Raw genomic sequence first — 15,038 nt, 5'->3', positions numbered from 1 at the left:
TTTGATTCTGACCCTCCTGTTCCTTTTTGCCAGATTGTTTGCACTAACCTTCACCCTCCTCCTCTGCGCTCTCTTTTGCACCATCTTCCCAAACCACAGACGCAGACTTTGATCTTCATGAAGTGTCAGAGTAAAACAAATTACGGTGATCTAGCCAAGAAACCACGGACATTCAGAAACCTGTGGAATAGGATAGATTATTGAGGGGTGCTGTATATCCAGTCCTTCAGTGATGACAAATAACTGTCCACTATCACTGACTGATTCTTATAGGTATGACTTGAACTGCTGGAAGGCAGACCCCAGCTACATCTACTAGTCAGCAGAGCAACAACTCATGGTGCATGCTATCAAAAGCATCTGAGAGGCTTAGCATGACCAAATTGGCCAACTGTTTGAAAAGGGCCTGAAAAATTTGACACCTATTAGCCTGAGACTTAAGCCTATTAACTAGGGTGGAAAATACCATTGCTGCTATGACCCCAGCAGTGTAAATGAAAAAAATATATGTGTAGTGTACAGTAGTAACTCACTTAACGTCATCCTGATTAATGTTACATTGCTGATCAATTAGAGAACACGCTTGTTTAAAGTTGCGCAATGCTCCCTTATAACATTGTTTGGCAGCCACCTGCTTTGTACACTGCTTGCAGGAAGAGCAGCCCATTGGAGCTAGCTAGTGGTGGCTTGGAACCAGGGTGGGCCAACAGCCTCCCTGTCAGCTCCCCTAAGTTCCCTGTGTGGCAGCTGCCCAGCAGGTTATCAATTGCCAGGCGCTTCAGCTGTCTCTCCCCCCACTGCTGTGTGCTGCTTCTGCTCTCTGCCTTGGAGCTGCTCCCGGGAGCCTCCTGCTTGCTGTGCGGCGGGGGGGAAGAGGGGTGCTAATGTCAGGTGCCCCTGCCCTCTCTTCCTGTACTTTATCTCCATAGACCGAGGTGGGGAGACATGACAGGGCTCAGGACAGAGGGAGCTTTCTGTCAGCAGCTGCTGTGTCAACTTGCTGATCTACTTAAAAAGGCAGTGTATTTAGAGTGAGGTCAGCGTACTTAAAGGGTCAATACACATCTCTCTCGCACGCACGCGCTGTGCATGTCTCTGTCTCTCTCTGCCACGATGTGTCTCCTCCCTCTATTCGTGCTGCCTTGTAGAGCGTGAGGCTACATTAACAACAATATGTTAACCCTTGAGGGCTCAGCCGAGTGCTAGTTCATCATTTAGCAGTAAGACTTTCCCTGGGAAATATCCTACCCTCTTCCACCCCTCCGACTCCTCCACCTTAACCAATATTCTCAGTCAGCATTGCTGTGTAAAGTATTAAACTTATGCTGTGTATATGTCTATATATATAATATATAGTCTTTTGTCTGGTGAAAAAAAATTCCCTGGAAGCTAACACCCTCTATTTACATTAATTTTTAAGGGGAAATTGGATTCGCTTAACATCGTTTCCCTTAAAGTAGCATTTTTCAGGAACATAACAACGTTAAGCGAGGAGTTACTGTATTGAATTGTAACATTGTCAGTCAGCTTTCAGTTAAATTACTTAAAATGTAATTTTTACATCTGTCTAGTTATACCTCATTTCTAGGCTTGGAAAGATTAGATTTTTATTGGTAAATGTTAGTAAACATCAATTTCACAATACACACACATTGACAAAAATATTTTGATCAGTAATAATTGAAACTTATGGTTAGGCAAAGTATGAAAAATGCTGCTTGAGAATTTATTATAAATTGATTTAAGATTATTTACTCTATGTATTTTGACGTGATGTTGACAGTTTGTGTGTTAAAGGTTATAAAGCTTTAATTTTTTAATTTCACTGTCCACTGTCATTAAATAATTGTCTGATCTCTCCCATAATTTCTTGCAACTGTGAAAATTTAAATAAATAGCATAAAAATAAACATCAATGTTATCCATTGCAATGATAAAAAATAAAAAATTGAATTCTGCTAAGCCTATTTATTTCTCTTCCTGGCCTTGGTTCACTTTTTCTTCTTATAGAGCATTGTCTCTCAGCCTTTCCAGATTACTTCTTTCAGGAATCTAATTTGTCTTACAAACCCCCAAGCTACACTTAACTTAAAAACTACTTACAAAATCAGATATTAAAAAAAAAAAAAGTATCACAGCACACTATTACTGAAAAATTGCTTACTTTCTCATTTTTACCATATAATTATAAAATAAATCCGTTGCAATATAAATATTGTACTTGCATTTCAGTGTACAGTATAAACAAGTACTCTATATGAAATTTTAGTTTGTACTGACTTCGCTGGTGCTTTTTATGTAGCCTGTTGTAAAACTAGGCAAATATCAAGATGAACGGATGTACCCTCTGGAAGATCTCTGTGTACCCCCAGGGGTACATGTACCGTTGGTTGAGTACCACTGTTACAGAGGATCAATATGTCTTTTCCTGTGTTGTATTTAGTGTCTGTTTCCTCTCTTCCTGCTCTTTCATCTATACTTTATATATCATTCTCTACCTCTTCCCTTATTTTGTGTGTGAATAAAAACAGATTATTCCATACAAAAATCTACATTGAAAGAACATTGTGTTAAGGTTGCAAAGTCAAGTAGTCAGAAATTGGGGAATTCCTGTACAACCTTAAGTCTGCTCCTTTGTGCATATGCACTATGAAGCAGTCTTTAATTACATAATCAATTCCATAGGACCCCCTTTGCTTATTTGGTGCCTCAGGTGGATGGTGAAAGAGAGAGTTTTATAATAAATGAGGCACAAGAGGCTACAGAAAGAGATAGAGAGAATTGTCTTGTGGTTAAGGCATTGCATTGGGACCTGTGATCTGGGTTATAGCTCTGACTCTGCCACAAATTTCCCATGTGATGCTGGTCTAATGATTTGCCCAACAGTTTTAGAAATGTCTATTAGTTGGGTGTCCCTCATTTTTTGGGTGTCCAGCTGAGATGCCTGAAAATCATAGCTGCCCACAGAGTACTGAGTAGCCTCTATGAAAACTCGGTAAGATTGATCTGCTTTCACTCTGCTGCAGCTTGGTAAAACTGAGCAGCACTAGAGGCACAGGAACTGTATCTCTGCAAACTTAGGAAGGCAAAAGTATATCACTTAATCTTCTAGACATTAGTTGACGTAACTGTCACAACTTTAAAGCTGAGAAATTTTATTTTTTAAAATGAAAATCTAGATTCTGCAAAAGATCATGCCCTTGCATCAAAGCTGTCTGCTCTCCACAGGTGATTGGCTTTCTCAGGCCATGAGTATGAAAACAGTTATTTGCAATTAATTATAACCATTAAACTCTGCAATGCATTATATGTAGTAGTAAGTCAATCTAGGCATGACCATTTGAAAAGAAAACGTGCAATAGTAACTATGACAACATCTACACTGCAAAAAAACAAACCAAACCAAAAATGCCCAAAAAAACAACCCTGGAGCAGTGAGTCTCGGAGCCTGGGTCAACTGACTGTTGGCTCACTCTATGACAGTGTAGATCGAGGGTAGGCAACCTATGGCACGCGAGCTGATTTTCAGTGGCACTCACCCTGCCTGGGTCCTGGCCACTGGTCGAGGGGGCTCTGCATTTTAATTTTAAATTAAGCTTCTTAAACTTTTAAAAAATCTTATTTAGTTTACATACAACAATAGTTTAGTTATATATATTAGACTTGTAGACAGAGACCTTCTGAAAACATTAAAATGTATTACTGGCACGCGAAACCTTAAATTAGAGTGAATAAATGAAGACTCGGCATACCACTTCTGAAAGGTTGCCAACCCTTTGGAATAGATGTTCCTGCTCAGGCTCTGAAATCCCGTGCGGTGGGTGGGTCTCAGTGCTCAGGCTCCAACCTGAATGGGAACATCTACACTGCTAATTTTAGCCCGTAGCATGAGCTTGGAATCAGTTGACCCAGTCGCTGAGATTTGCTGCTGTGGGTTTTTTATTTTGTTTTGCAGTGTAGATTTATCCTATGTTAGAGGATTTTTCTTATCAGATAATTTGTTTGACAAATATTCATCAAACTTTGTTTGTTTGTTTTTTACTTAAGATGGCAGCATGTATGCAGGGATGCACTCCGCAAAAAACGGTGGTGATTACATTTATAAATTACACTTCACCAACAAGAACACCAAAGCAATATGAATTGGTCACCCACTGTTGAATCCAGATATCTCAGGGATGGATTATAGCTCTGTTATTCTTTTCAAGAAAACGTGATATAACAGTGTTTAGGAGGGAAGTGAAGAAAATAGCCAAGTGAAAATACAGAGAGAATTTTAGGTAGATAGAATGTTACTATAGTGGCCAGGTTCTTTTCAAAATTCTTGTGAAATGCTCAAGGTCTTGATTATTCCTTCTGATTTGAATGAGGTCATCTTCAGCTGCGCATTTTTAGTTTGTGAATTGTCTTTTTTTTATACTAACAAATATATGCATCCATCCACCCTAAGATAAAGAAATGTTATATGTAGAGAATGGATTGTGAGCTCTTTATGGCAAAGACCATCTTTCTGTTTTGGGTTTTGTATAGCTCTTACCACAATGAGGTCCTAGGACTCCTAGGAAATATAATAATAATTAATATTTATGTTAATAGATAAGAGGGTGTCATCTATGAAGGCTGCAGGAAATGATGGGTCTTCTTCTTTACAGGCTCTCACAGTTAGCACACTTTTTGTGCCTGTGGGGGGTGGGGGGTTGTGTGTGTGTGTGTGTGTGTGAGAGAGAAGTGGTTTCCTGAAATACTACTGAATGCTATCTGAAGAAGCCTCGACACTGAAGCTTTTCAAGTATCTTCTCCAGGTATTCAAACTGTAGTTAATTTAAAATAAAAAAGCTTCTAAATTAACCAATTTAGTGGATAATGAAAAACTTTTACAGTATGATATTACTTTGCACTTAAGTAATTGGACTGTAAACTTTCCGGGGCAGGAACTGTCGTCTTGTCTGTACAACACTGTGGAGTCCTGAGTCTTGATTATCGTTCATTCAGGGATCTCAAGGTGCTTAACATTAAGCCTCTTAGTAATCTTGTATGGTAGGTAAGTAGTAACGTATTCATTTTAGAGGTGGGACATAGAAGTTGTGGCTTGCTCAAGATCACGTCGTGAATTAGTGACAGAATTAGAGGGAGAACCTAAAGTTCTAGTCCTTGATATAATCACTACACAATCCTTCTTCCCAGTGTGTTTTGATGTTAACCCACTAACCTTTGGATTTTGCTATGTCTGTTTCCTTGAGCCATACTCAGTCTTGACCACATTAGACAAATTAGTACCTATATTACAGCAAGTGCCAGCTACAGTACAGCTTCACTAATAATAGGAAGACCAAAGCTGTAGTATAGACAGGACTTATGCATTTTTATTTTTATTTTTTGCCACCATGTCATGAAAACCTGCTCTGTATGAGCTTTTGTTAATATGCTGGTTAATCATAGTATCATAGGACTGGAAGGGACCTTGAGAGGTCATCTGGTTCAGTCCCCTGCAGTCATGGCAGGACTAAGTATTATCCAGTGTCTGAACCTCATTTATACTAGCAACTTAGCACTGGTGTAGCTGCACTGTTGTTGGTTGTCATAATATTGGAACTAATTTTACATTATTTTAATGTAGATGCACCCTCTGAGGATGCATCTACACTGAGAACTTTTGGAAATTCTCCCGCCTCTTTGGTCTGGCACTGCTAGATGATATGGGAGTGAAAATGCTTGTACTTGTCTAAAATTGTGTTTTCAACATTTCTACTACCAAAGCTAGGCAAATAAAGTGGGGAAAAAATGCTAGTATAGACAGAACTCTTTCCCCAGTGCAGATTGTCCAAGATATCCCTGGCTTGGCCTCTGGTCAGGCCAGGTGGAGATAATGTGCCAATATCCTCTTCTCCTTTATGATGATTCATAAGATGCATCTATATAGTGTTTTTTGACAAATTCTTCCACTATTCCTCTAGCACTGGTGCAGTTCCATTAGTGTTAGCAACAGAAGGAGCGCTAGTGACAAGTTGCTGACATTTTAGTCAGAGCAGCTCTGAGTAATGCAGTAGAGAAAATATTGGTGGCCCATCTACAATAGCACTCTTGCTGTTGCTAGTGCCTGGGAAGTGCACTGGTGTTAGAGCAACAATAGGAGAATTTGAGAGAAACCTCAATGTTGTAGACAAGGTTATAAAATTTGGAGCTTCATTAGATTAAAACAGATGTAAAACCTCAGCAGCAGTTTGCTTGCTGGACCCTTGAAAATGTTTCTCAAATGTACCTGTTCCTCATGGAGATATAGTGAAGGGTCGAATATGAAGCTTTTGGTTTATATGTTTTTGAGCTATTGTTGACTGAAAAGTCTTAAAACCTTTTCAAAACTCTTTCATCCACTTGTTTAATGCAAGTGGTTGAACAGATTTCCTCCATGGAAAACTAGAGCCCTACAAGAGGATTTTTTAGAGAGGTGAATGAGTGGGAATAGTGGTTTGGTTTTTTTTTTTTTAATTGAACTCTGCAAGCAACCTTAACTATATGTAAGAATATATATTTTTCTATTTATTCAGATATCCTTATTTTGTCTCCGCTGATTAAATAGCTTTTTGTTGTAAGCCTAATGTTTGTGTTTTGTTTTTTAACAACTATCCCTTCCTCAAGTTCTTCTGAAAACAATCCTTCCAGCTGAGATTTCTCATATACGCTCTCTAAAGTAGAGATTTAGGAGATTTCTTTTTGCAAGATGTTGAGGTTAATTGGAAAAAGATGTCTTAGAAACATCAGAATTTGGGAAAATGTAGTCTTTCGATGTTGAATAAGATTTCTTACGTTTTTGGTACGTTCTGTCTGCAACAACTTGGATTAAAAACTTCAGATTTATTTTACTCATTTCTCATCCTCAATGAGAACTAATGTAGGTAGCTTAAAGTTTCATATGAAATAAACTGTTGGAAAAACAATATCCGGCTCTAGCAGAACTTGTAAGTTTTGGTTAAATCTTTAGATCAGCACTGACAGCTGAACTTTTTATGTTTTTAAAAAATAGGTTTCATAACAATAGTCTTGAAGTAACCAGAATGCTAGAATTAAAAGTTTGTCACAATGATTTTTCCTAAAAATAGCAGGTTATTAATATCTTGCCTCAGCTACCTGAAGTCCTATCTCCTTGGCTGCTGGCATCTTCAAGCTTGCACCCATATCTTTTGCCATAAAGGACAAGTGGTGAATGTATTCTCTTCAGATTCCTGATCTTAGAATCGATGACTCCCCCTGCAGCCCTGTTAGGAGAAAATCTATGCCTCGGCCAGCTCCTGTGCCTTTACTGCTTCTCCTCACTCCTCTGGGGGTGGAGTGGATGTGACTGTGCTTCTTTAGCAGCAGCATTTGCAAAATCTTCAGTCCTATTCTTTTTCTCATCACTCCCCTCCCCTTCCAAGACCCCCATGCAGTGTCCACCTTTGACAGTGGCACTTGTTACATCAAAGTCAAAAAAGAGAGAAAAAAGAGGTCACAGAATCTTTTGATTTCTGTGAACTCCAAGACAATTTTCCTTCTCTGCCTATCATGCAAGACAAAATAGGCTGAGGACTTAGAATACACTGTTATGTATGGATTCGAATGGTAGGTGTGTTGCTGCCACAAATCACACCATATCATGGAAGCACAGGAAGGAGGCTGGGCTCCAACTTCCTTAAAAGGAGAGGGCATAAGCACTGGTCTTGGCATTGTCAGGGCACAGTAAAAGGATATTGAGAGGCTTGCTGGGGAGTAAAAGAAGGCAGAGTGAGTGAGGACACATGGGACTGTGGATGGGATTTGGAGGCTTAGAGGGATGAGTCTTGAAGCCTGCCCTCAGCCAATTGTAATCCAAGGAAGGAAATGGCATATCTTATGCATCCAACCTTATCCATTCCATTGGTTTCACTCTTTCAATGACAGAAGGTAAGCAGCTCCTCCACATTCACACCACAGCAGATATAACTGTTGGGTGCCAGAGTGCATGACACAACTTCTTTCCCTTGGTCATGCATATTCTGTGGAATTTAAAAGCTCCACCAGCTGAACTAGTTGGGTTGCAGGAATTTCTTTAGGTTTTATTTTCACTATAATAAAGCTTTCACAAGTCTGTGTTTCAAAATAATGTCTAAAACATAGGAAATCCAGTAACAAAGCTCCGTTAAAATAGAATGAACACATCTGTCCCCTGTCTGTGTTCATAATGCTGTTGGTCTGCTTTGGTGACAGATATTTTGCTACCTGTCATCCCCGTAGAAACAACCCAGCTGTAAGAATACGAACAAGAGTCTCTTCTGGCTTTGTGCATAATCAGAGTTCCAATTTCAGAGTTTCCTGTGCACAACTCCGTTGTTTTCAAATTTTATGCTCAGTTATCTTTGTGCAAATCCCAATTGAAGGCAGATATAATGGAGGGCAGCATGTGGCATGCCAGAATTACTAGCAATGATGTATAAGCCATAAAGATACAGTGAATAGGCTGGAGGAAAAATATTTTACTTGTGGAGTAAATTTGACCTGGAATTGTTAGAACACCACAAATTTGGAATTCCATAATGCCTTATTTTGTAACAAAGTCACTTTGAGTAGAATGAAATTTCATGGTTAGAAATATATACCAATTAAATGTCCATAAAATGTTATTTCAAAAAGCAGTTGTTCAAAAGCTAAGAAATTTGGAGCCAAGATTTTGCAAACTATGTAGGAACGTAAAATTGCCATACCAAATCAGACATGCAGTCTACCTAGTCCAATATTTTGTATCCAACCATTGCCAGTAGTAAGTACCAAATGCTCTGAAGGAAGATCCAAGAAACAACCTACCAGGTAATTGTGGAATGACCAGTTCATAGAAATTTCTAGCCCCTCTGAGATTTGCTTATGCCCTGAAGCATGGGAGTTATCCCTCTTATTTTTTAAATCATCTCTAACGTATCTGTGATTGTTCTCATCCATATGAATATCTAACTTTTAAAAATCCTTCTAAGCACATGGCCTCAGTGATATATTGTAGCAGTGAATTTCACAAGTTATTTTTTACACCATGTATAATTTCCTTCTCTATTTTAAATTGGTGGTTTTTCAGTATAATTGAATGTCATCTTGTACTGAGAGGTGGCGGAAAATGGCACCCATTTTAATTTCTCTACACTATTTATTATTCTCTCATGTGTCTCATACGGTTTGAGAGAAGAAAAACAATCCTACTGTTTTTTCTTTTGTCATATGGAAGTTTTTCCATACTTCTAAACATTTTCATTGTGTCTCTAAACTCCCACTATTTCAGCTATGGTTTGGGTTTTTTTGATTGAGTGACCAGAACTAAATATAGTATTTCAGAAGAGCGCATACCATTGATTTACATAATATTATAATCATGTCAGTGTTACTTTCCAGACTATTCCTTATGCAGCCGAATATTTGTCTTGCTTTTTGATTATGCAGCATGCAGAGCGGAGATTTTCACTGAGCTTTCTACACTGAAGTGAAAGTCCTCTTTCTGACCAGTTAATTTAAAATTCAGTGGTTCTTAACCTTTACTGCAGCCTGCACCCCCTTGGTTCTCAAAAAATATGTTTTTGCACCCTTATCAAAAATCGTAAAATGTTCTCGCACCCCTTAAACCTAGATATATTTTTTGTTTGTGTATTACAGTAATTATAAAAAAAAATGTTAATAAAGACATAGGTTTGATGAAACAAAGTAGTTGTACTTCTGTGCCCATGCTTAATTTGTGTTTTCGATGATTTACCTTCAAAAAAAATCTGGCATGTCTCGCATCCCCAGAAAGGGCATTTTGCACCCCAAGGTTAAGAACCACTGCTGTATTGTGTTTCTTTCTGTGTGTACTACCTTGTATTTTTCAACACTGAATTGAAGCTGCCACTGTGCTGCCCACACACACAGCTTTGTTAGGTCCCTCTGAAGGTTCCCCCCTAGTTTTCTCTAGTTTTGACTAGCCTAAGTAAATGTCATCTGCCTCCCTATTCACCTCTTTTTCCAGTTGAGTGATACTCAATTTATATCAAAGAACCACATCCTTGTACAGATCCATGGAGCATCCTACTCTTAACCTTTTGCTGTATTATTTCCCATTTATTCCCACTATGTTTTGTCTCTTGTTTTTTTTCTCATCTGTGCTGGTACTTTATCTCTAACTCCATAACTGCTTAATTTTTCTAATAGCTTCTTTTGAGAAACTTTGCATAAGGATTTTTGTAAATCCAAATAAATTGTTAGGCACTTCATTCTCCATTATCTCGTGGACATAGAGAATTTTAATGTAGCAAAAAGGCCTGATTGTTTTCTCTAGAGAAATGATCCCTTATAATACCTGGCAACTCTAGGTATTTTATAATTATATTTTAAATTACAATTTCAAACAATTTTCCTGGTATTTGAAGTAATGCTCAATGGTTATAGGTCCCTCCTGATGTCTTTTAAGCTTCCAGCATTTGCTACCTTTGACACATCAGATTTCATTCTTAAATCCTTTCAGTACGTTCAGGTCCTTGTCACTTGCTGCTGTTTAGTTTATGAATTTGTATAAATTCCTCCTCTTTTTCTAAAATGTCAGTTTCTGACTGTCACTCATCTTTATTACCTGAAAGGAGTAGGTCTAATAAAGGGATCTCCCCAACATTCCTTTGGTTAAAAACTAATCATTTTGCTTCTATGAAATGTTCTTATCCTTCCTTTAATTGCTCGTTTTACTCCTTCTCTGTCACAGGCTTCCTGCTTCTAATATATTTAAAGACTTTTTTTGTCTTTATTTGCTCTTCAGATTCCCATTTTTCTCTCCTAATTTCCATTTTATATTTTACCTGCCATAATTTGCTCCTGTCTATTGGCCTCTATGGGAGTGAATTTGCATTTTATAAAAGATGTCAGTTTCGCTTAACTCTGACTCTATATAAATATCTGTGCTATCTATCCAGTCCTTCTCCCCAAATTACTATTCACTTATTTCCAAGACAAACCCTCTCCTCATTTTCTGTACATACAGATTTCAGACTTATCTCATATTGGCAACAGACCTTTCCCAAGCCTCCTGAGCGTATATAGAAAAACACAGTAGAATCTCTCCTTTCGTTTCTGTATTGCATATGAATACCTTCTTCCGTGTGCCATTACATTGTGCTAGAGAACTTCACTGCGCTATAATAAGTAGAAACTCTACTGTATCTACCTCCTTCACCCATTCCATAGGTCTTTAAGACCCCAGACTCCATAATGGATGGAAGTTATGCTTGTTTGCAAAACTACAGTGAATTTCCTGGCTTTCAAGCATTTTTTAAAAATAACTACAATGTTTTGATGATGTTTTAAATAGTCACTGATGTAAATATGTATCAATCTTAAACGTGTTTTGTTTGGGACTATATGTTTATTGTACATCGCTACTTGCTTATAGCTCACTGATCTTTTACAGTGCATCTGTGGATTTGTTCAGGAGTACTTGTCTACCCAGACAATTATGTTGCTTCTCTTGTCCTTGTAAAATGTCATCTTTGGATGTTCAGACAGTGCCTCGCATAAGTAATTTTTTTTGTCACTGCTCGACAGTATTGAGTTACAGATCGGGAGGGTCCTACTGTGTTTTCCAAAGAACTACCAAAGCAGGTTACCCTTACCTCCTATATTAATGCTCTTTCCCCCACTATACCCAGTTTCAAACAGTGGATCACAGGTTTCTTTTTTGGGTATCAGTCAGTTGATTTTATCTGTCATCTCTGACTAAGATGTTTGCAAGCCTACATCAAGTATTGCAGCGTGGCTAGCTTACTTCACATGGTGTGTAAGTTTGCTAAATGTGCATGTGTTGATGTTTATGTAGAGAGCCCTGCAAATCTGCAGATACCCGCTTTATATCTGCACATGTGGATATCCATGAACCATTTTTGCAGATCACAGATCTGATGCAGATACAAATTCTGTATCCATGCAGGGCTCTGGTTATATGTAATAAATTTATGTGTGGTTTTATATAAACGTGAAATATTCTGCTGCCAGTGCAGGAAATTCTAGCTAAGGGAGGTAATTGAATGGTAATTGTTTCACTGATGATGATTAGATGTAGTGTTTGAGTGCTCTGATTTTCTTGCTAAGAAATAGTTTAAAATACACACTGGAATTGTGGAGAAGAATATAAGATAATTAAACAAAAAACTTCCTTATTGTCTCTTGAATCTTCTATCCTGAGAGCCAGAGGAAATGCCTACTTTATCACTGGAACAGCATTTGTTTGAAGGCTAGCTTAGGCTTTTTCTTCCGCTGGCTACAGTATGTGGCGGTATGCATATGGGCAGGTCTTTTTTTTTTTTAATACAAAAGTTTTTTTTCACAAAATGTACTTTGGGATCCGGGAATGGAGGGTAATGTAAAAACAAAGTCCTTTAAAAATGTTAATTAATCCTAAAGATGTTGTGAGGTAGATAAGTATTTTTACTCCCAGTTTACATATAGGGAAGCTGAAGTAGAAAGGTGAAGTGCTTGGGCAAGGCTACACAGGAAGTCCATGACAGAGCCAAGTCTCCTAACTACTGCTCTTTTGCTTTAGTCATTAAACCATCCTTCCTCTCTCGGAAGCTCTTATTTTGTTATTCACACAGGCATTCTGGAAATTGTGCTGTAGAATGATACCACAATAAGAGGAATGAAGGTGTGAATTCATTGTTTAGAATCTAGATGGTCTGTTCTGGACCAGTCACTGAAATAAAGTGGCTACATTAAGTTGTGGTATGTGGAAAAAGGACACGTTAAGGTGACATGCACTTTGCTTCACCAATTTCTGACCTGCAATGCTTGCCTTTGCAGATGGAACATGAGGATTTTGTAATGGAAGGGCATGGCAAGACTCCACCTCCTGGTGAAGAAAACAAACAGTGAGTCTCACGTTTATTTAAAAAGGGCCTTACCATAGTAAATGGTGGGAATCACTCTTGTTTAAACGTGCTGGAAGCATTGGTTGTTCTTGGGGTGCTCGCCCTTGGTTTCTTAAATACCTATATTTCATAGTAGCTAGTAACTGAAAAGTCAGTGTGCTGATTTGCCTTATGTTCTGAAACACAAAATTCTGCTTTGTGTATTGTGCAGTGGGTTAATCAGAATTTGTAGTTAAAGGATTAATGGCATTAGGAAGCTAGAGCTGAGAAAGTGAACTCACTTTACCAATGGAAATATGTATATGAAGCTTTACATGTTCCTTGTCTTATAAAACCCCTGAAATGCAACAAAAGAAGAATTTGCCCATAGTCAACCCTTGGTGTGCATCTGGTAGATTGGTGCTCCCTGAAATGTGAATGTTACATTAAAATAAATTTTCAAAAAGAAACTGGAATTGTAAATGAAATGTCCTTTACAGGATGGACCATTTAGATGCTGGCCTTTTATAGTTTGAGGAAAGAGGAAATGTAATCAAAAAAGAAATTGACTCATTTCTATTAAGAAAGTGCATGGAGAAAATATGTCTCTAAGTACTTTTTGGTGGAAATCTAGAAACTTTTCTTTGGTTGGGGGAGGGGGAAGCCCTTTGCTAATGGTACTATAATGGTGGATGTCCTACGTATATCCTAGATAATTCCTTTGCTCGAGCCAGTGCCAACATTATGGTGATTATCCTGTTCTTGACTTCTCTCTTTATAGAGGTCAGGAAGATCTTGGATCTTCGGCAGAGCCAGACCATAGAAACTTTTTTTTACATACAATTCCAGTGTCACTTCGTCATTTAAAGGAGGACAATGATCCTACTGACCCCAAAACACTGCCTTTTAGCTAATGCAGGGAACTGTGTTGTTTCATTGGTTCTGGTGTTATGCCTTTAGTAGGCTAGCAACAGTCTGCTGCCTCTGTGGCTGAAGTTGTTTCTTAGATCGATAACTAAGAGGAACTCAGGGAGGCTCTAGTATTGAGCAGATGCATTCTTTTCTATTATGGAAATGAGCCAAGCTTTTCCAAATAATTGTTGCCATTTCTTTCTGTTCATACTAGTATCAATAAATTGAAGAAGAGTTGCAAACGTGTGGTGATTGAAACATGCGGAAAATTTTTGAAATGAAGCAGATAACGTAAAAACGTGGAAGTTAACTTCCTGCTTTAATAAAATTTCTCAGAGACTTAATGGTGAAACTAAGTATGATTGCAGAGAATAACATGGAGGGGTATTATATTGGCCTCATTGAAATAATGTGCTCTGCCTTTTGTTGCTGCATTTGTTTACTGTGAATAAAATTTGAAAATTCTTTCCCAGCTGACCTGATTTCTAGCTGCAGCTTTTCAGGTGACTTACAACACTATATTCTACCTTTCCAGAACTATTTTGACTGGAGTGAATATTCAAAACTGGGAGTGGGCAGAGTTCCTCGCCAAATTATTTGTATTACCGTCCAGTGGTGTCCAAGGGTTCCAATCAGGATCAAGGACCCTTTGTGCTAGATGTTGTACAAATACAGGGTAAAATGCCAGAGCTTTCCCTAAAGAACTAAGTCCTAATTAGGTTACTAATAAAATTTGTACAAGTATAAAACTACAGTTTTGATACCTCCACTAAAATACAAGAATAGTCACATTATTCAGCTGTACTATAAACACAGTACTTAGTTGAGGACATTGCTTTTTGCTTGATTAGTCATCTGGATTTCCTTTTACCCAGAATATAAATTTTTCGTCTACCTAAGTGAATATACTGTAGGTTACAGTGTTTTGTTTTGTTTTTTAAAGTTTGGCTCTTGTTGCTTATGCTTCATTGACCTGGCAACTGGAAATAAAAATTGATGATAGTCGCAAGACAATTTGTGTTTCCAATAACTTTTATTCTTATAGTGGTTCAAAAAATGTCTCATTTTCAACTATGTTGACATCTTCAATGAATATTTTATTCTATAATCACTTCTTTGGAGCTATTAGTACTTGGATGAGGCATAGGAAGACTTTACTGTTACCCTCCCCGTTAATTATCAAATGAAATTGAGGCTAGTTATTGAAGAGAAGTAGATTGCATTTTGGTGTATAAGGGACTCAAATGTGGATGTGTAATAGGTAAATAGGGT

At 38.0% G+C, this 15,038-nt stretch overlaps 1 protein-coding gene across 8 annotated transcripts in view; it reads left to right on the top strand.

Annotated features, from left to right (window-relative positions):
* TNRC6B (trinucleotide repeat containing adaptor 6B) overlaps positions 1 to 15,038 on the top strand; it is a 217,752-nt gene that overhangs the window by 22,757 nt on the left and 179,957 nt on the right. For 5 of the 8 annotated variants that reach the window (XM_050916884.1, XM_050916874.1, XM_050916864.1 and 2 more), the window contains exon 3: positions 12,808 to 12,875. The exons of 1 other annotated variant lie outside the window; for it this stretch is intronic. In XM_050916884.1, coding sequence (XP_050772841.1) covers positions 12,808 to 12,875 — 68 coding nt within the window. Of the gene's footprint in view, positions 1 to 12,759; positions 12,876 to 15,038 lie in introns of those variants that run through there. 2 more of the 8 variants (XM_050916809.1, XM_050916828.1) reach the window with 2 other exon arrangements.

Source organism: Gopherus flavomarginatus, chromosome 1, assembly GCF_025201925.1.
Source record: "Gopherus flavomarginatus isolate rGopFla2 chromosome 1, rGopFla2.mat.asm, whole genome shotgun sequence".
NCBI classification, from domain to species: domain Eukaryota; kingdom Metazoa; phylum Chordata; order Testudines; family Testudinidae; genus Gopherus; species Gopherus flavomarginatus.
The sequence above is the reverse complement of the archived record's forward strand: the minus strand, read 5'-3'. Positions and strand labels throughout refer to the sequence as shown.